Source organism: Nematostella vectensis, chromosome 2 (genome assembly GCF_932526225.1).
Source record: "Nematostella vectensis chromosome 2, jaNemVect1.1, whole genome shotgun sequence".
Classification (NCBI taxonomy): Eukaryota; Metazoa; Cnidaria; class Anthozoa; order Actiniaria; family Edwardsiidae; genus Nematostella; species Nematostella vectensis.
In genome coordinates this window covers 18,984,728-19,006,576 of record NC_064035.1, presented here as the reverse complement: position 1 = coordinate 19,006,576, position 21,849 = coordinate 18,984,728, and the positions used below count along the sequence as shown (strand labels likewise).

The window sequence follows — 21,849 nt, the reverse complement described above, 5'->3', positions numbered from 1 at the left end:
CCGTCCCTCCGCTGGACTGCGACCGCCCACAATCCGAACTGAAAGTCGAGTTAAAATAGGTTATGCTTTTTGCCAAAGTAAATTCAGCACTTAAGCAAGATAATGACGAGACATATAAAGTCCTCCTACCTCGCGACGAAACAGGAATGCAAGACACACCAACGTCCGTCGCGTGATCGCAGGAGGGTGTGCCCCATCCGCTATGTGAGCATGACTGAAGAGAGGATTCTGCACCGGTACATGTGACATTTGATAGCCATATAGTGCCGTTTCCTGGGCCATAGCGGGCTCTGGACGAGGAGGCTACTGCGCCAGGGTATCCCAGAGATTTGCAAATAACATTGGCTTCGTTCATTCCCCACTGTTGTCCATCATCACATACTGTACCCCAGCCACGTCCCTTGAAGTTCAGCTCTACCCGGCCAGCAAATGGTACCGGGCCATCGACCATGCGGGCGAGAACTAAAACAAAAGCTCAGTAAAATAAAGAGGCTAACACCCTACTGGCGGGCTAACATCCTGTTCTGATACTTTGAATTACTGAAGAGTTTACTTAGGAGTAAAACACTTGGTACCCAAGAAGATGCCCATTAGAACCTGGCGGTGGATCCCATTGAGCCGTAAAGCTTATTGTGGTGGTGTTGGACACGCGCACGTTTCACGGAGGTGAGCTAGGAACTAACTATTTTTACAATGTCATGTAAGAGACTTCTGCACAAAAAAGACATAGCAACAAAGCTTATTACCCAAATTAACACATATGACCCCCGCATCTTCGCTGTGGCCGCAGTTATGTTTCCCCCATCCTAGAAACCGACACGACGCTAAATCTTTTTCGGTGCCAGTACAGCGAACATCGTCCATCCATATTTGTCCAGACCCCTGACCAAACCGCGCTTGACCGACCGCAGACTTGACTCCGTACCCAAGCATTGTGCAAACAACTCGGGCGTCATTGATGTCCCAATCATCGTCACACACTGTGCCCCAGACGCCTTGGTGAAGTACCTCAACTCTTCCTTCCCAGATGTTTGTGCCATTAACTAAACGAACTAAAAAATAGAAAGGTCACACCAAGACCGTAAAGTAGGCATCAAATACCCGAAATTATTATTGTCCTCAAATCCGATTTCATATGTTTGCGTTCGCCAATTGTACATAGAGGGAAAAGGCGTGTAAAGCAGTCGTATACGGTCAAGGCGTGGATAGCAGTCGCATACGGTCAAGGCGTGGATAGCAATCGGATACGGTCAAGGCGTGGATAGCAATCCACTACGGTAAAGGCGTGGATAGCAATCGGATACGGTCAAGGCGTGGATAGCAGTCGCATACGGTCAAGGCGTGGATAGCAGTCGCATACGGTCAAGGCGTGGATAGCAGTCGCATACGGTCAAGGCGTGGATAGCAATCGCATACGGTCAAGGTGTGAATAACAATCGCATACGGTCAAGGCGTGCAAAGCAGTCGCATACGGTCAAGGCGTGGATAGCAGTCGCATACGGTCAAGACGTGCAAAGCAGTCGCATACGGTCAAGGCGTGGATAGCAATCGCATACAGTCAAGGCGTGGATAGCAATCGCATACGGTCAAGGCGTGGATAGCAATCGCATACGGTCAAGGCGTGGATAGCAATCGCATACGGTCAAGGCGTGGATAGCAATCGCATACGGTCAAGGTGTGAATAGCAGTCGCATACGGTCAAGGCGTGGATAGCAGTCGCATACGGTCAAGACGTGCAAAGCAGTCGCATACGGTCAAGGCGTGGATAGCAGTCGTATACGGTCAAGGTGTGGATAGCAATCGCATACGGTCAAGGTGTGGATAGCAATCGCATACGGTCAAGGTGTGGATAGCAATCGGATACAGTCAAGGCGTGGATAGCAATCCACTACGGTAAAGGCGTGGATAGCAATCGCATACGGTCAAGGTGTGAATAACAATCGGATACAGTCAAGGCGCGTATAGCAATCGGATACGGTCAAGGCGTGGATAGCAATCGCATACGGTCAAGGCGTTTGTTTTCAAGGTTTTACAAGGTCTTTTTGCCTCCCTTAGACATTTTTACAGGTTATAGTTGTTAATACATATATCCATTCGTAGAATTTGATACCACACAACATACCCCAAAAAAACCGTCAACGAATACGGCAGTTTCACAACAAACAAGGCAAGGAATACAGCAGTTTCACAACAAACCCGGCAACGAATACAGCAGTTTCACAACAAACCCGGCAATACAGCAGTTTCACAACAAACCCATCAACGAATACAGCAGTTTCACAACAAACACGGCAAGGAATACAGCAGTTTCTCAACAAACACGGCAACGAATACGGCAGTTTCACAACAAACCCGGCAACGAATACGGCAGTTTCACAACAAACCCGGCAACGAATACGGCAGTTTCACAACAAACCCGGCAACGTACGGCAGTTTCACAACAAACCCGGCAACGAATACGGCAGTTTCACAACGAACCCGGCAACGAATACGGCAGTTTCACAACAAACCCGGCAACGAATACGGCAGTTTCACAACAAACACGGCAACGAATACAGCAGTTTTAGTTTACGAATTTACGGATAGTTTACAGATTCAAGGACTACAGTTAGTGAGCCCAAAATACGTATATCCTTTAATCGTTGAGGTAATCGGAAGTGTCAAAATAAAGTTCAGAGTTGTTGTTGTTATCGTTCGAGTGTGTAATCAAAGTTTGTGTCGTGATTATCTCTCCTTGTCCGCGAATCGCGGGTACAAATATAGTCTGTAAACTTTAATTCGTGTAATAGATAGCGTCACGGGTAGGATGCTCTGGCGGTTCACCACATCTAAATCAACGCTAAAGGTATTTTATTTGAATCTCAAAACCATTTGAAATGCTTGGTCATCGAAAGTGCTCACGAAGGGTTGAAAAGGAAACAATTCATCTCGGATAAAGCGGTATAGAAGTTTTACAAGAGGCTTGATTAGGGACCCGTGCCCGTGTGGAGTCTCTGAGGACGTGACCGGACAAGTCACTCTTCCGTTATCGAAACACTATTCCATAATCTATCCCCCTGAACACCTTATAGAGAAATTGTCTGCCGTCATTAGGACTAAGGAAAGAGGGAAAATGTTAGCTCCTAGATCGTAAGAGACGTTTGTTGCTAGCGGTTAGCATTGTTGGTCGATCAATGGGGTAATGAGTTGAACGCGCTCCGTGACATCGCCGCGAATTCCCCCCTTTAAAGTTTTTAAAACTTCCTATTTCATTTTTCAATAAAACTAAATGAAATCAAATAGAGAATATCAGCAACACGTATTTAGAAAAAGAAACGACCAAAAGAAAGAAAACGAAAAAACCATTGAGGAGACTCGTCATACCTTGAACGCGGGTCGCCCGCGAAGAGACCACATTATGGTTAAACAATATCCCTAAGAGCATGAGTAGATGTAACGGTTTACTGTGGATGGCAGCCTCCATAGCTTAATACCATTACTCAAAAAAGCAAACGTCTTTCTCAGGTAAACTGCGAATAAATGGCACTAAAAGTACCTGACGCGTTATGATATAAATGAGTCAAAGAGTAGGTCAGTAGTTGCACCAGGGCCTTGCGGGACACGCCGAGGCAGGTTCACATGTCAGACGCACTTGTTTTGATCGCATTTTATTTTTCTTTCGGCAGTCCAAAGAAATTTGATGACTCGTGCTCATATTATTTTGTTTGGCGGCTAAGCCTGCTTCTTGTGCTTCGGTAGGGTGGATCTAAGATAGTAACTAAGACATGCGTGTTTGTAGGGGGTGGGGGATATTTGGGCTGATATTATAAAGGTTTATGAAATATATAAGGACAATCATTACTGTTGTGTTTCTTTGATACCCTCAGTGAATTTTGGATTGTCATGCAAGGGTTCACTCACATTCAGCCACATTCAGCAATTTCACGATCATTGTTTAATCATGGAGAAAAAAGAGAAAACTTGGGTAATGTTGTCCTAACATTTAACGCTTAAACGGTGCCTGAAATCTGTCTTTCTGTTCATTTACAAAGTCACCCGAAGATTCGAATTTCTCTACTGCGCATGCTAGAAGATCTAACGTCGTACTTTGCGGTCACGTGGCGCACTCTAGCTCCACGCACGTCTACTCACTTGGGCGTGTGATCTAAACTTCTCTACTTCTGACACGTCTACTAACTTGCCCCCCCCCCCCCCCCCCCCCCCCCGCGCGCGACTACAGTGGCGATGTCCTTTACGGCCCTGAAAAGCTCTTGCTAATATTATTGTGACCATTCATTATTTTAAACACCATTTAAAGATCAGAACTTTGCATTGCAAGTAGAATATTATTTTTGGAAAATATTTGTATCTGGTGTAGCTAGGGAAAGCATGACGGCGAAAGATAAACGTGCACAGGAAGTTTATGATATTGACGCGCTAATAGCAAATCACCTTCACTCACGCTACAACGCTCACGACTTCCTTTTGTGTTTAATAGGGTCAACCATACTGTTATCGATATCCATTGAATAACATAACAAAAATATCAAGGAGATTCGCCAGGACATATACGTTTCTAAGCACGAAACCTTTGCTGTTGTAAAGAGTTCAAGTGCCAACTGAGTGGCTACTGCATCCAGTGTTGCTCTGTCGAATTTTGTTCACGTAAGATCTTTGCGATGAAAAAAAAAGAATACGCTTATCACTGCTAAAAAAACTTTTAAAACCGATGCTAGCATGTGAGATTCATATCCACTTTATTGCCATATGCGGCAGATTAGCTTCCCTGCTAGCAGAGGCCTCTTTTCTCTGTATTTCGCAGAAAAGAGGCCTCTGCTAGCAGGGAACAGATTAGCGGATTTGGAAAAAAGAAAATCAAGCGCTCGACATTGAGAAAGAAAAGTATTAAAGGGCTTCCCTTTGGTGGAGAAATAGTTTTCCGACGAGTCACAAAAAACATCTCTTGGCCAGGACATTCGCGCCCAGGCCTCTGACAATAGACCAGCATTTTTATACAAAAAAACGCTTCAAGTATTTCGTTTCTCTTGGTATTTTTTTATTTTCCTGCAAAAATAAACCTTTCAAACTTTCCTAACTATGGCTGTACTCGTATATGATGTCACAGTATATGATGTTGTATTTTTTTTATAAAAAAAAGAACACGTTTGAATTTAGGGGTATAAGTGTTAGACCTCGAGGCCGAATGGTCTAAAATGGTCTTCAAAATCGTAGTCCAAGATGTCTAATTGTTTAAGAATTCACCAACTAGGTGGTCAAACATATACCATGCGTACAGGGTTGACTGGGATACCTGAGATCTGCAATTTGTTTGGGCCCTGTGTTGTGACATGTATGACAAACATTCTACTGCCCACCACCTTAAGATATAATAACTAGAAGTTCTCATGGAGAAGTAAAGTGCTCGAGCTCATAGACTGGTTGGTCATTCAATTGCAATTGTTAAATCTATATTATTTTAGACTTGTGTGGGGCAGTTAGCACATTTTGTATTGCAAGACCCCCTTTTCTTTGCAGCCACTGTCTTGGCTGATCACTAACTCTTTGTTTCATGGTTTCTTTGTCTGTTTTATAAGAGAAAAGGAACAAATTTGCTTGTAGTCTAATTTTATTAGACAAAAGAAATTATTTAATTGAAGGCATTATTGTATGCCTAGAAAGGGAAGGGTGAAGTATGAGAACCATAACAGACAACCAGTTGTGGAGGGGATGTGCAATCTTAGATATTACTGAAAATAAGTATATTTAAAATAAGACTGATTTTTGTGGTTGAGTGGGAGGAACACAACCCGTGTGCCCACCCCGAGCTGCATGCCTGTACATACGCAGTAAGCTATTTGGGTCTAAGTGGTGGCCATGATAATAGCTACTGAAAGGATTACTGCTCATGTGATAACATATAGTGAACTATACAGAATTTATGATCTCCTGCTTCTCCCTAACAATAAGCTTCTGCATGTAAGTACACTGCTGTATTCACTGGAGCCCACTGATTTCTAAAGAATCTCTCTCTGTGGATGTGTTTGCCTTGGTTTAAAATAATGTAGCAATCAATTTTGTTTTATTTCTTGGGCAATGATTTGCAATCATTGTAGTTCTGGACTGGACATTGCTGTGGAAAAATAGACTCAAAATATAAAATACTACAAACCCAGTATCGAATAAAAAAAGTCTATTTTATAGATTTTATATCGGATATGAGAAGCGGCGCGATACCACTTTTTCTTAGGTATGGGACCTAAGAAAAAGTGGTATATAAAACAATAATTATATGGCTAAGAGAGTACGCGCGCTGTGATTGGCTAATTGGTAGTCGTGACTAGCTACTTACTTACCGAGAGTGAGGTCATGCCGGGAAATATCAAACTGAGGCTTTGGCGTATCGACCGAGGCTTTGGGAGCGCAAAGCTTCAATTTGATATTTCCCGGCATGACCTCACTCTCGGTTAGTAAGTAGTTTATGGTAACAAATACTGGTAACCCATCGACTCGAGTTTTCGTCCGTCCGTCCGTCCCTTAAAAGCATCGTATGACAACCAAACTTAGCAAGTTTCATGTATGTGTCAAGGGAAGTGCAAAACTATGGTCACGTGATTGGTGACGTCATCGATGCCTCACTAGTAGCAATAATATGCTAACGTCATCAAAATAAAAAAATATTTATATTTTTGAATTGTGGCAATTCAAATTTCTGCAATAAAACGTGTTTCCATGGCAACAACAATTTCAGCTATTGTAAGTTACCACGATCTACCACTTACCAAGCTTTATTGCCATACCATGTAGATGGTAGATATGCGAGTGCGAGATATTCAAGAAAATCATTTTGTTCCGCGTATAAGCCCATTGTCATGCCTTAAATAGCCTGGGCTTCTTTTTCCACTGCCGTTGCAATTCTCTCACGAATAGGAGAGGTGACGACCGTGTTTGCGGTCTCTTCGTGTTTTGCTGCCGTAGCAGCACCCTCCACGAATGGAAGGGGTGTCGATCTCCATCCAGCACAGAGATCTCCTCGTCTTCAATTTCAACACTCCGACGAGTAAAAAGTGAAACATCCTTAAGATTGACCTCCATTTTCTGTCGTGTTCTTGGTACTTTGCAAGACGAAAGAAAGAACGAAGCGAAATTCCTACGTCGCTACGAGCCCTCACGCTATCGGGAATCACCAATAAGCTATCAGATATATGACAGCGTCGATCATATTGACGGTGCACGTGGTCTCACGTGGTTGAGGTAACCAATGAATAAGAAGTATCGCCTATGGCGCAAGGGTTCTTGGGAATTGAATTGTGCAAAGCGCGAGACGACAGAAAAAAAAAAACAGTTGCATTTTATGACTGGGCTTCCACAGTTATCCCAGTAAAAAAAATGTTAACTTGAATATAAATATTTAAGCAGGCGAGATTCTACTTCATGTAGTTGTTGCTTACAGTCGACAACGTGCAGCCATTCAGTACCATCATTTGTCCAACCCAGCGCGTAGCAGGGATTTTTAACAGGAGGGGGCCAAAAAGGGACTTTCAAGGCATTTTCTCCTGTATTTTAGATAATGTCTCATACATTTACTGTATTTTTGGTTGATGAGAAGGGGAGGGGGGGCCTAGGCCACCCCCTGGCCACGCCCCTGGACCCGAAGCATAAAATACTTGTATACAACGATTTAGCCTTGCAGTCATTTCTTTCTTTTATTGGATAAGTAAACTCTGTTTGACTTTCATTCAGCAAAATGTAAACTTATTGTAAACAAACACGATAAAAATGTTACTTACATCTCTCACATCCCTCGGGGATTTCCCGCTGAAAGTTGAACAACTTAAAAATATTACATGAATTTATCGGCTATTTTGGTTGTTTTCTCACCCCATTCCAAATCTGGTTGCTTTTTTTTTTTTCTGGGATAGCACTATCTAAGTCCGTTAAAAAGTCGTCGCTAACTTCGGCAAATCGCGATGCAGCCGCTTTTTTCCCGAGCATTTCGCTACACACCGTCTATCACTAATAGCCCATTAGTAGCTCAGCCAATCGGAATGCAGGATTTGTGATAGACCTCTAGTTGGTGAACTCTAAAAGATAATAGAACGTTTTCACGATGTTGCGCGCGCATCCAAAATTCCAGACTGGCGGGCCACAGATGATCTAAAAATGGGTACGAAGTGGACTTTACAGATAAAGCTATAGAAAATGCTGTCAGAGTGCTTCTTTTGCGGAGTTATGGAATCGAATTCCTTTTCGTCCGCATTTTGGATCAGCTGTGGCCCGCCAATCTGTGGCATTTTGGATGCGCAGGCAACATCGTGAAAACAATCAAAGTCCTTGCCAATAGTTATAGAGTGGATTGTTAAGAAACAGTTAATTATTTTAAGGGGGAGACGGATGGATAAAAAGAAGGGGCTTAAAAAATAGTCAGGAGGGGTGGGGGGTGGGGGAGAGGCTTTAGTGTCCCAAACTTAAATAAAGAAAGAGCCTAGTCTATTAATATGGCTGAATGGGGCTCCAACCAGAAACTTTGATATTCCGTAGGGCAACATGAAAAAAAAAATAGTGTTTTGTCAGCACTTACTAAAAGCGTAGTTTGTAGTAAAATTTGTATCGGTGAATAGTAAAAAGCTTAAATTAGAGTCCAATACCGTGGCTACCAAGATGCTTTCCAATTTCCCAACAGGCTTGCATAAGATAAACATATATAAATAATCTTTAAATACCGTATTTGCGAAAAGAAAATGTCATTTGCTTTTGTACAGTCTATCTCTATAAAATTCTTTGTACAATAAAATTTGATTGCATGCTCAAGTTCCATTGGTTCGATGAGATTTAATTGATAAATCTTCAAGTGGACAAAAATTATAAGAAGAATAATTTGCAAGTTCCCCACTCCAGTATGCGCCACAATTTTAAAACTGTTCTTGCCTTCAAAACTCAGTAACACGCCACATGCGCCATCAGTGAGATCCGCCTTTGTTCATCAGACTTCAGTATTTGGGCAGGGCCGTACGACTCTGATAGATCGTTCAAGTGACCTTATTAGTTCACAAATACTTTCCACGTCTGAAGACAACTTGGACTCAAGCCTATCGAGTCGGGATGAGAGCTTTTGTACGGTTGAATCCAATATTGCCATTCCACGCATACAATCTCGACAAAATCCACAACTGGTATTTAATTCCGACAATTTCTCTCCACTTGCGTTGTGCGATTTACAAGTTTCACATGACGACTCATTGCCGACGTCTTCCGCATCTGATGCAGCATCGTCCGTATGGCGACAATCTACGCCCTTGGGAGTTCGCTGGACCACGGGCGTAGAAGACGCCGACTCCGTGTATTTCTGCAGTGTTTCCGAATTGCACGAAGAATTCAGCTCCTGGGTGAAACAGCAATAATTTGTAATAAAAGACTTGGTCTTGTAAAGTTTGGCTACATCTCTTCAAGTGGATATGTAAAAAACGCCCTAGACGTCCCCACAGGTAACCCACGACTATAAGTGGTATGGCGGGTACAGGATTTTCAAATAATTTGGAGGATTATGACGACACCAGATTCTTTTTAGTCTTTTTAGAGTAAATAAGTTAATGTTTGATATCTTAATTGCTTTCTCTACATTACTAAACAAGAAAAAAAATCATAAAAACGCAGTTCTGTGCCTAAAAGTATCGTTACAAAATAGGTTTGCTCCCGATTGGATCTTTAAATTTCGTCTTACCTTGGTACTGCCTGCTCCTTCGCGTTCCCTTAACAGATATGTAATCTCTAAATCTTGGTTGAACGTCTGCTGAAAATTCGGGTACATGCGCATGGTATTTACAAGGTCGTCACGCGATATAGCCCGAAGATCGCAGTACGTGAGGGCCCGGATGCTGACGTGTGAGTTCCCAGGAGGGCGGTTTGGCGAAAGGCCGAAGTTTTCGCCGAAGCTATCCCCCTTTCCTTGAAGGTAAATGGAAAACTGTAAACACTTTTTCCCCAAAACGTAGAAAACACAAGTGAGAATCAGTCAAACGCAAGCGCAACACAAGTGAAAATCGGTCAAACAAAAGCGCAACGCAAGTAAGAATATGTCAAACTCAAGCGCAACACAAGTGAGAATCGGTCAAACAAAAGCGCAACACAAGTGAGAATCGGTCAAACAAAAGCGCAACGCAAGTAAGAATATGTCAAACAAAAGGGCAACACAAGTGAGAATATGTCAAACACAAGCGCAACACAAGTGAGAATATGTCAAACACAAGCGCAACACAAGTGAGAATATGTCAAACACAAGCGCAACACAAGTGAGAATATGTCAAACAAAAGCGCAACACAAGTGAGAATCGGTCAAACACAAGCGCAACACAAGTGAGAATCGGTCAAACACAAGCGCAACACAAGTGAGAATCGGTCAAACACAAGCGCAACACAAGTGAGAATCGGTCAAACACAAGCGCAACACAAGTGAGAATCGGTCAAACACAAGCGCAACACAAGTGAGAATCGGTCAAACGCAAGCGCAACACAAGTGAGAATCGGTCAAACACAAGCGCAACACAAGTGAGAATCGGTCAAACACAAGCGCAACACAAGTGAGAATATGTCAAACAAAAGCGTAACACAAGTGAGAATCGGTCAAACAAAAGCGCAACACAAGTGAGAATCGGTCAAACACAAGCGCAACACAAGTGAGAATATGTCAAACACAAGCGCAACACAAGTGAGAATCGGTCAAACAAAAGCGCAACACAAGTGAGAATATGTCAAACACAAGCGCAACACAAGTGAGAATCGGTCAAACAAAAGTGCAAGATAATCAAACAGTTGCATTTGCGTCCAAGCGAGAACCAACATCATTATTTCGTCTTCCTGCTCACCTAGTATTGCCATGATGGTGTCATCTTTGAGCACCTCAACAGTCCCTCTCACGAGAAAGTAGAGGTGACTGATCTCGTCACCTTGGTAGATGATAAAGTCCCCAGGGGGGAGGTGTGTAGTTCGCAGTTTGAGCGCCAGGGAGCGGAGGCAGCCTTGACTCGCAGAGGTGAATGCTCGATATGTGGTCAGTACATTGGCATTCAAGTGCAGACAGATATCTGCTTGAAGACACTCCGGAAACCCCCCTAATACCTGACAACAACAACAAAAAGGTGAAACAAGCGAATTAGATTACATGTCAACCGATTGATATAAGACCATATATGGACAGTTCCACCACTAGTTACCAGTCCTACCTGGTCCATGTCGATGCCGTTGGTATAAGACCATATATGGACAGTTCCACCACTAGTTACCAGTCTTACCTGGTCCATGTCGATGCCGTTGGTATAAGACCATATATGGACAGTTCCACCACTAGTTACCAGTCCTACCTGGTCCATGTCGATGCCGTCGGTATAAGACCATATATGGACTGTTCCACCACTAGTTACCAGTCTTACCTGGTCCATGTCGATGCCGTTGGTATAAGACCATATATGGACAGTTTCACCACTAGTTACCAGTCCTACCTGGTCCATGTCGATGCCGTTGGTATAAGACCATATATGGACAGTTCCACCACTAGTTACCAGTCCTACCTGTGGTCCATGTCGATGCCGTTGGTATAAGACCATATATGGACAGTTTCACCACTAGTTACCAGTCCTACCTGGTCCATGTCGATGCCGTTGGTATAAGACCATATATGGACAGTTTCACCACTAGTTACCAGTCCTACCTGGTCCATGTCGATGCCGTTGGTATAAGACCATATATGGACAGTTTCACCACTAGTTACCAGTCCTACCTGGTCCTTGTCGATGCCGTTGGTATAAGACCATATATGGACAGTTTCACCACTAGTTACCAGTCCTACCTGGTCCATGTCGATGCCGTTGGTATAAGACAATATATGGACAGTTTCACCACTAGTTACCAGTCCTACCTGGTCCATGTCGATGCCGTTGGTATAAGACCATATATGGTGTGAGTAGTCTTCGATGCGCTGTCTCAGAGGGTTAGGGATCTGGTGGAAGCGGATAAATTCACGCACTCTCTGCATCTGCGCATGGTATCGAGCTGTGTTCGAGTAGAGTCGGGCGATGATAGCCGCAACGTTCCCGAAAATCGCGGCATAGAACAGAGCTGAAAGGTATAACCAAAAGATGATTATCTAGAAAAGCCCAAATAAGAAATATATTCAAGATGCCTACTTATAAATGCTTCGATAAATCGGTAAAAAATATCAAAAATAAAAATCAGTATCAAAACATATATAGCTATTGCTATAAAAGCAATGTAAGCAATATCTAAATAAATATTGCTTAAATTGCTTTTATCGCAAAAAAATATTAAAAATTCAATCAAAAATAACAATTCAACTTAAAATCGTTTTGAAAATGGCCGGTTTCAAAAATTTTCTTTTTTTCCTGGGAGGATATCAAAAATAGCCAAGAGAACGAATACAAAAAAAAAAAAATACAAAAAAAGACAAAAATAACGTGCTGCAAATAGTTTGGGTTTGAGAAGAGAGACAAAGATACCTCCATCAAATAATTTATCGTCGGCAAGGTACAAGAGCAATGCATTCTTCCATCAACAACACCGTCCTACCCCAAGCTCAAATGTGCATCCAATACATGCAAACTTACACTCTCCTATCAACAACACTGTCGTAACCCAAGCTCAAATGTGCATCCAATTCATGCATACTTACACTCTGACATCAACAACACAGTCCTACCCCAAGCTCAAATGTGCATCCAATACGTGCATACTTACACTCTCCCATCAACAACACCGTCCTACCCCAAGCTCAAATGTGCATCCAATTCATACATACTTAAACTCTGACATCAACAACACAGTCCTACCCCAAGCTCAAAGGTCCATCCGATTCATGCATACTTACACTCTCCCATCAACAACACAGTCCTACCCCAAGCTCAAATGTGCATCCTATCCGTACATACTTACACTCTCCCCTCAACAACACAGTCCTACCCCAAGCTCAAATGTGCATCCAATTCATGCATACTTACACTCTCCTATCAACAACACCGTCCGACCCCAAGCTCAAAGGTCCATCCAATCCATGCATACTTACTGTCCATCCAATCTATGCATACTTACTGTCCATCCAATCTATGCATACTTACTGTCCATCCAATCCATGCATACTTACTGTCCATCCAATCTATGCATACTTACTGTCCATCCAATCCATGCATACTTACTGTCCATCCAATCTATGCATACTTACTGTCCATCCAATCCATGCATACTTACTGTCCATCCAATCCATGCATACTTACTGTCCATCCAATCTATGCATACTTACTGTCCATCCAATCCATGCATACTTACTGTCCATCCAATCCATGCATACTTACTGTCCATCCAATCCATGCATACTTACTGTCCATCCAATCCATGCATACTTACTGTCCATCCAATCCATGCATACTTACTGTCCATCCAATCCATGCATACTTACTGTCCATCCAATCCATGCATACTTACTGTCCATCCAATCTATGCATACTTACTGTCCATCCAATCCATGCATACTTACTGTCCATCCAATCCATGCATACTTACTGTCCATCCAATCCATGCATACTTACACTCTCCTATCAACAACACAGTCCTACTCCAAGCTAAAAGGTCCATCCAATCCATGCATACTTACACTCTCCTATCAACAACACAGTCCTACCCCAAGCTCAAAGGTCCATCCAATCCATGCATACTTACTGTCCATCCAATCTATGCATACTTACTGTCCATCCAATCCATGCATACTTACTGTCCATCCAATCCATGCATACTTACTGTCCATCCAATCCATGCATTCTTACTGTCCATCCAATCCATGCATACTTACTGTCCATCCAATCCATGCATACTTACTGTCCATCCAATCCATGCATACTTACTGTCCATCCAATCCATGCATACTTACTGTCCATCCAATCTATGCATACTTACTGTCCATCCAATCCATGCATACTTACTGTCCATCCAATCCATGCATACTTACTGTCCATCCAATCCATGCATACTTACTGTCCATCCAATCCATGCATACTTACTGTCCATCCAATCCATGCATACTTACTGTCCATCCAATCCATGCATACTTACTGTCCATCCAATCCATGCATACTTACTGTCCATCCAATCCATGCATACTTACTGTCCATCCAATCCATGCATACTTACACCCGATAAGCATGACGCAAATGGAGAAGATCTTTTCTGCGTTGGTGTTGGGAGAGACGTTCCCAAAGCCTACGCTTGTCAGGCTGCTTAACGTGAAGTACAGTGCTGTGATGTACTTGGACTCTATATCGGGACCGCTATCAACCTCCTTCTCATCAAAGGGCCGGTGAATTTGCTCTGAAAAAGCAATGGCACGGTGTTCAGTAAAGGACAACTTTTGGACATAGCTAAGTTGTTTGAACTAAGTAACTAGTGCATCAAAGTGCATTAAAAGTGAAAAACTTCAGCTCCGTGCAGATTTCGCCGACACTCGCCAAACTGCGCCAGCATTGATGGGCCAGTGTATCGCCACCGTCTCGCCAGCAATATGAATTATTTCTACCATTTGTGCCGATCATCTATCCATCGCGTTGGTTTATGCTTCAAACATGCACGTTTTGGAGAGAATTTTTCCCTTCGCTCATTTTTCTCGTTCGCTGATTGGATGGACGCAAATTCTAGTATTTTGTGTGAACTAGGAGGACGAGTTACCTTTGTACGCGCAAGCCTATTTAATATTATTCAATATTACTTATTGACTTTGACAGCTAACATTTAAAAAATTAAATTTAAAATGGAGAAAAAAAGGTAGAACTGCAAGCTACCTGCTAAGACGTCTAGCCACCCATGGGTGCTATTGGTTCGCTGTCGCTCCAGATTGCCTATTGCGTACCAGATACAGGCTAACCAATGAGCCAAGAGCGCAAATGAACACATGAGGAGACAAAGCACTGCCATGCCATACTCCGAGTAATGATCTAGCTTACGCGCAACCCGCACAAGGCGAAGTAGGCGGGCTGTCTTCAGTAAACCAATCAGCGTCGTGGTCTGTGAATAAAGCATTCTTATTTACAGTATAGAAGTGCAGGCTCGTAGAAATACCATGAAATACCACGATTAAAGAGAAAACGATAACGGGTGGTTCGAGATATTCCCATTGTCTACCGTTTTTTTAGAACCCAAGCTGAATACAAATCAGAGCCGGAGAGTTATACAAGAAAATCAAGTAGTTGCGTTTTATTGCGTTTGCATTTCAAAGGACAATTAGGCTTTGTTTCTCACCTCATCAGTATTGCCAGCCATGATTAGAAGCTCAAATGGGATAGCGGCCATCAGGTCGATCACAAACCAAGTCTTAAAATAATGAACCGCGATCCTGCAAGGGTGCGACACCACCTCATCGTTACTGTCCACAAATGTGGTCCGGAAATTAATAAAGATGTCCACAATAAACATTACGTCCACAAGATAATCTAGAATAACTAGAGGATCACTATACACCTCGCGCGCTCCGCTACCATAATCCCGCCGAGTTTCGGGGTCTTTATTCAGTTCGTCCCGCATTTTGTCACGTGTGAGGATAAAGGACGCCATATAAGGAGTGACGATGGCCGTGTAAATGACGAGGAAGAGAATGAGCCAGTCCCAAAATGCTTTGAATACTGAGTAATGTAAAATAGTCCAGGGATGGATGTTAGGAGCTTGCAGCTTATATTCAGGTAGTACATCCGCTCCTAAAGACATAACCTAGAACGGAACAGTAAATAGAGTGAGCTCAGGATGCCATAGCTCGGGAAGTAGAAGTGTAAGTTTGTTTTCAGCGTACACGGTTAAAAAAGCGTTTGTTGACCGTTACACGTGTCGTTTTTTTAAAATCAGATTCTTCAGTTTTTATGCGCCGACTAGCGCCGACTTTTTCCTTTGTTCGTTTCGTCTGTTTCGTTTGGCCAGACCACGGTATTCGATTTTTCGTGCAACGAATGCTGAGTAAAAATTAATATTGCAAACAACGCGTGTTACACTACCTAAAGGAAAGGGTATATTCAGGGGCGGATCCAGGATTACAAAATGGGGGGTGGATAATGCAGCAGGCGAAGGAAAATGAACAGAACCTCCCGTCCCTCAGACATTTATTTTCTACAAAAAAAGTGACTTTTTAATTTTTTTTTACTCAAAAAGGGGGGTGGATATCCACCCAATCCACCCCACCTTTATCCGCCCCTGTATATTGTTAAGCGAAGTCGGAATGTTTACTAATGTAAGGATTTTAATTTTGGGGTAAATTTCGGAATAAACACTGCACACAAAAAAAAATCCGAGAAAAAACTGGATAGAAGTGCCCCTCCCTCTCCATTTTTTGATGACCATTCATATATAAACAGAACTCAACACTATATAATACATTTGCAGCTTTTATTCTTATATGGTGCCCCCCCCCCCCTTTTCCGGATTTTTCTCGGATTTTTAGATTTGTTTTCATCTTTACAAGATCCCACAACGAGATACATAATTATAAATCACCCCAAGAATTACCTGGGCAACTTTCTCTCTCTTTCCTTGTTGTATTACAGGCTGAAGGTTCGGTGAAAGCTTCATCATAGAGTTGTACATGTCCATGTTTTGGTCAGAGGAGTGCTGACTCCTTGTCTTCCAGAGTGTTGTATCAGAAGCGGCAGACGCAATTTTTGGTTTTATTGGCAGGAAAAGGTTGTCTGCATCAGGACGGAAGGCTGCGGCTAACGAATGTGGAGGCAGTCGGGTGGAGTCATTCATGAATAACTCTGCTCGCTGCATTCCAGGACTGTCGCAGTGGAGGTTGTTCAGTGAACTGGATACTCGCCGGTCTGGCAATAAGGACCGTGTGTCTGGTTCTTCTGAACACTCCGGCGGCGTAGGGGGGTGGATGCTCATCAAGGGGATGAACTCTGGGGATTGGACAGTACTGTTGGCGCTGGATGTTGGAAGAGAGTTGGGCCGCTCAACTTTCTTGTAGTGCCCTGACCCACTTTCCAGTGACTCTCGCTCATCTTTTTCAACATTTCGCCGTTTGAATGACACAACATGGCGAGATGGTTTGGTGAAATTGAAACACGTAGCTAAAAAAGAAAACAGATGTCATGGAGTCATAAATGTTCATTTCTATAAGGTGGATAAGCATTAAGATAACTAGACTTCTCCTTGGGCGATATTAATGATAACGCTAACTAATTATTCTTTATGTTCAGCTGCTCCAAGAGCAATCTATTGATCAAAACAAAAATAGAATATATTCTGGAAAGATAACAGCGCTACCAGTAAAACTATGAGCATAGAAAATATATATAGATGCCTTGTCCCGACCAATCACTCGCGAGATATTCAAACAGTCAACTAGAAACACGTCTTTATAAAGTCTTGGTGTCTGAATTCTCGCGTCTCACTCGTCAGAAGACAATAAACATTCCACACATTCTAAGTGTTTAAGGTTTTACTGGTTGCGCTGTAAGTTGGTTCTCTTTCCTGCCTATAAACTTTCATTCAACTTCAAAGACACCAACTATCAATAAATTTTGGAGCTCATCACCCTCATTAAATACAACAGGAGTGTGGGTACAACAAGCCTGTACCCCTGATTTTTCTTTGGGGGGGGGGGGAAGGGGGAGTGGGAAATCCGAAAAAGTGGACCTAATTTTTCCAAAAGAACAAAAGAAGATTTTTTTTATGCCTTTGCAGTATCTCCACAGGACGTTTATTGATGAATTTGGCTACATACCAGAGTGATCTAGCTTATGCATTATAGTTTTGTCTACAAATAGCATGTCTATTGAGAACTGAAAGTGGACTTTCAGTCGTTGTGGGGGGGGGGGGGTGCTTTTCCATCTCCTGCACCCCCCCTGGGTACTGGCCTGTACAGATACTATGTTAATGATGTTCTCACTTACTGTGGTTAATGACGTCGTCTCTGTTGGGTGACCATGTGACATCCTCATGATTGACAATGTACATGCTCACTCTGCCAGCCTCATCCTTCACCGGGGCCACAAGGACAGAGCACAAGAATGGGCTTCCTAAAAAGCAAAACCAAGTGATATAGGAGCTTTAAAAACCACCACGGAACACAAGAATTTGTTTCCAAAAATGTCAGTGATATGGGAGCTATAACAACACAAGAATGGAATGCCTAAAAAAGCAAAACCTCATTGATATGGGAGCTATAACACCAAGCACAGAACACAGAAATGGACTACCTAAAAACACAACGAAAGTGATATAAGAGTATCCTGTTCTTTAGTATCAACAAAAAAATTACCTAACAGGAAAGCAAAGAAATTGAAATACAAGGATGCAAAATGGTCCAAGATTGTTTAAAGCATTATCAATTTATTTATATTTCTCTGAAGAGCTTACTGTAATATGTCACATTTATGTATGTATTGATGTCATGCAAATTGACAACAGCACACTTGTCTCATTTTCTGTAATTATCTGGATTTCATTTTTTATTTCAATTTAAAACAGTTGAGAGGTAAGCATTCTATAATTTTACAAAAAATTGAAAGGCAAGCATTCTATTTCTGGTAGTAGTTAGAAATTAAAAAAATATATATTTAACACATCCATAACACAATATGACACAGCGCATCTTAAAAAAATGTTGGAGCTTTCCACAGCCAAACCAAAATACTGTACATCAACAATAAACAGGTACCAACTATAAGACAGCTTTCAAAGCTTGAGATTAGAAAAAGTTTCATTTTTTGCAACAATTTTTTGCATTTTTTGAAACGCAAACTCAAAATAATGTACTCTAAGAGCATTTCTTGCAAGCATTATCACAAATTTTTATTTATTGGATATGTTCTCTGTTTACTTTAATCTAGAAGAAATAAATAGATTTGGTACTTTTTATATAAAATATTCCTTATATGTTATTTTTTTTCTTCACTTCTTAATGAAGGCCATTTGCAATTTCCCACTTTTTAGTAAAATTCTTGGATCCAGCCTTCCAATTTGTCATGATATAAAGTACTCTCTAAACTAAAAAGGACAATGAAAAAAAGAAATATGTGACGTAAATAATTTACCTTATTAGACAAGATAAAAATATTTTTAATTGGGACGTGAGAAATATTGAAAATTTTAAAAGGACATTGTCTTTCTTCGCCAGAGAGAAAAACTGAGAAGCAACAATGGGAAAAGAATAGACTGTTTTTCTTTTATAACAATAGCACTCAGTGAGGTGTCAGAAGGGAAAACGAGAAAGGCATTAACACAACTAAGAACACATTATGCAAAGTAATTCATTAAAACAGAATACAGCCATAACAATCAATCAGAGTGTATATCTCTATTGAAACGCAAATTTATTTATTCAAATAGCTTAAACAACCTGATATATATCAAAAAGACCGCAAGCTGAGCTTGTCACATTACATTCATCAACCATTCCACATGAATAGAAAAATGGAGCAATACAATGATTTCATTATTTAGCTTTCTGTCAGAAACGAGGTAGTTCCGCGGAGCTTAAGAAATAATCCTGGTTGTTATTTATATTATTTATGCCTCTTGCTGATATATCGTTGTGCTAAGTGACATCAATCAGTTGTAGGCCCGCGCTCACTATGAACACAGACAGAAATCTGAACTTGTTTGCGCTCATTCTTAGCGGGGAATCCCTGCTAGAGGGAAAAATAATAAAAAACGCTTAATCTTAGAAGCATGTTTCTAACAAATAAAAGCGGAAATCAAAATTAAGATGCGATTCGCTAAAGGAGGGTAGGGGAACGTAGGCTATATTTCTGTTTTAATATCTCCAGATGAGTCCAGATACTTACGTGATACTGGAAAAAGAATTACTTTTTTTTAGAAAAAAATAAAATGACGGGCCATAAATTTCACACCCGAGTGCTTATAACTGAAGTAAACAAACAAAAAGATTTGCTCTTTAAGTATTTAGGTATATATAAAGATTATGTTTATACGGCCTTCGACGACTGTCATACAGTATTACGGCATGTAATCGTGGTATGGTGGAACACTAATTATACATCCTCCGTAGTTTCGTTTACATGAAATAAATCACGGGTACAATGAAAATGTGTGAATAAGGACAAAAGGCGCAAAAAAAAATCCTGCGGATATTACAATATATATAGTTCTGCTCGTCAAGTTCAGATTTCCATCAAATTGAGTGCGATCTAGTTATCGCTAGCTGGCCTTTGCCGCCAGGTGACCAAAACAGCGTTTCGCGATTACAAAATCGTGAGAAAATAAACTCCAATTATTAATTACAAACGCGGTTTTTCCATTGACAGTTTCTTTTACAAATGTATTAGCAATGTAGTTTAAAAGATGAATTATCCAATAAGAAACAATGAGGTACTCTGTAGAATGACTTTATACACATGTTGGAAGCTCTTCCTTTTACGATGAAAACCGCGCGCCTAATCAACGTTTACAAATTTGAATTATCACAGTTTTACAGGCAGTAAAATAATCATTAACCTCTTATGTTATATTTACAATAAATACCAGCAACTTACCGTCTTTCCTGTAGTAAAGGATCTCTATATGCCTTTCTACCGTGCCTTTGAGAGCATTCTTTACGTCTTGTTTGGCCACTTCGTTTGTTCCTTGACCACACAGAAAGTCACAACTACAATTCCTTTGTACTAACTCTGCTCTGCTATATCCGGTAAGCTCACAAAATCCTTCATTGCAGTAAATAATAGGCAATCCATCCGCTTGGGCATTACCCAACACAAAGTTTCGGTCAGCTAGAGCATAGGAATAACGAAGGACACAAATCAATTAGACACGAAGCCAAAGACAATACAATAAGGAATCGACGCTCTTTTACTTACGCGATCCATCGAACTTCTTGATAATAGTCTGAATGAAAGTGTTTTGAGGCGCTACAAGACCCCTTTTAACTGGCATGATGCTCAAATAGGCTTAGTCTATCACAGACAACGATGTTCGACGCATCTCAACAGAGTGCGAGCTCTTCGCACATGCAACTGTAGAACACAGCGCCGGTACATAGAAATGGCTGGGGAGGGGTAGGAGCCAACTGCTTGAACATAAACAACAGGAATCCATTTGTTCAGCAAGAAGTGAAGACAACACATCATCAAGTTCTATTATCAGATATTTGTCGAAGAAGATATTATTTGACAAATAGATCTTAAATAAGTCACGACGGTAACCCAAACTAAGGATTAGGAACATGACTTTGTATGCACAGATTATTTGCATGCTACACAAGATGAAATAGATATGAGATAGACAGAGGTTACCCATACGTCCACACAGCCTAAGAAACCTGAATTTTAACCTGTTGTAGCCTGCTGGCCATCAAAGAAAGACGATTGAAACTAGAAAAACTTGGCGGAAAATGCTACAACAATTATTATCAGAATAACTTATTTTGCACTATTTGAAAACAAGGACAGTCGAAGATAAAAGCTCGAGTGCCATAGATTAATCAGTAAAAAAATAAATAAAAAATGGAGACCCCATAAGTTCTCGTACACCTAAGCAAACGAGGATAATATATTTATTTTGATAAGTTCAAAAACAACGTTTGTTCATCACAAGTGTTGTGTCGAGCTTGACGTACGTACGAGATGTACGGCCACTAGAAATCAACCAATGAAAGCGCGCGAAGCATCGTACCCCAAATAGGACTTTGATTTCCTCTGTCATTGAATGTGCATTAGCTATTGATCATATGTGTATTTCTCTTTCTAATATTATATCTTTATATACTCTAAAAATTAAGAAAACCGTTAAGAACATTCAGCCTTAAAATGCTCCAAAAATAAGAACGGCCCAGCCCCAACTGAAAATTAAAAAAAGAGTTTAAAGCCTCTCTCGCCT

General features: G+C 41.4%; 2 protein-coding genes across 2 annotated transcripts; both read right to left on the bottom strand.

The window, feature by feature from the left end:
• Positions 1–60: 60 nt before the first annotated feature.
• LOC125560929 (deleted in malignant brain tumors 1 protein-like) lies at positions 61–3,562 on the bottom strand. Its single transcript, XM_048723372.1, has 4 exons — positions 3,364–3,562; positions 747–1,052; positions 130–462; positions 61–65 (listed from the first exon to the last, which is right to left on the bottom strand). Exons 1-4 carry the CDS (start codon positions 3,461–3,463, stop codon positions 61–63), a joined length of 744 nt encoding a protein of 247 aa, XP_048579329.1. The 5' UTR covers positions 3,464–3,562.
• Positions 3,563–7,656: 4,094 nt separating this feature from the next.
• On the bottom strand, positions 7,657–21,021 carry LOC5500863 (potassium voltage-gated channel subfamily H member 6). Its single transcript, XM_048723573.1, has 11 exons — positions 20,832–21,021; positions 20,511–20,744; positions 17,907–18,032; positions 16,519–17,081; positions 15,268–15,732; positions 14,811–15,033; positions 14,167–14,343; positions 11,888–12,087; positions 10,839–11,091; positions 9,698–9,921; positions 7,657–9,358 (listed from the first exon to the last, which is right to left on the bottom strand). The coding sequence occupies exons 1-11, from the start codon at positions 20,905–20,907 to the stop codon at positions 8,960–8,962; spliced, it is 2,940 nt and encodes a 979-aa protein (XP_048579530.1). The 5' UTR covers positions 20,908–21,021; the 3' UTR covers positions 7,657–8,959.
• Positions 21,022–21,849: the final 828 nt, after the last annotated feature.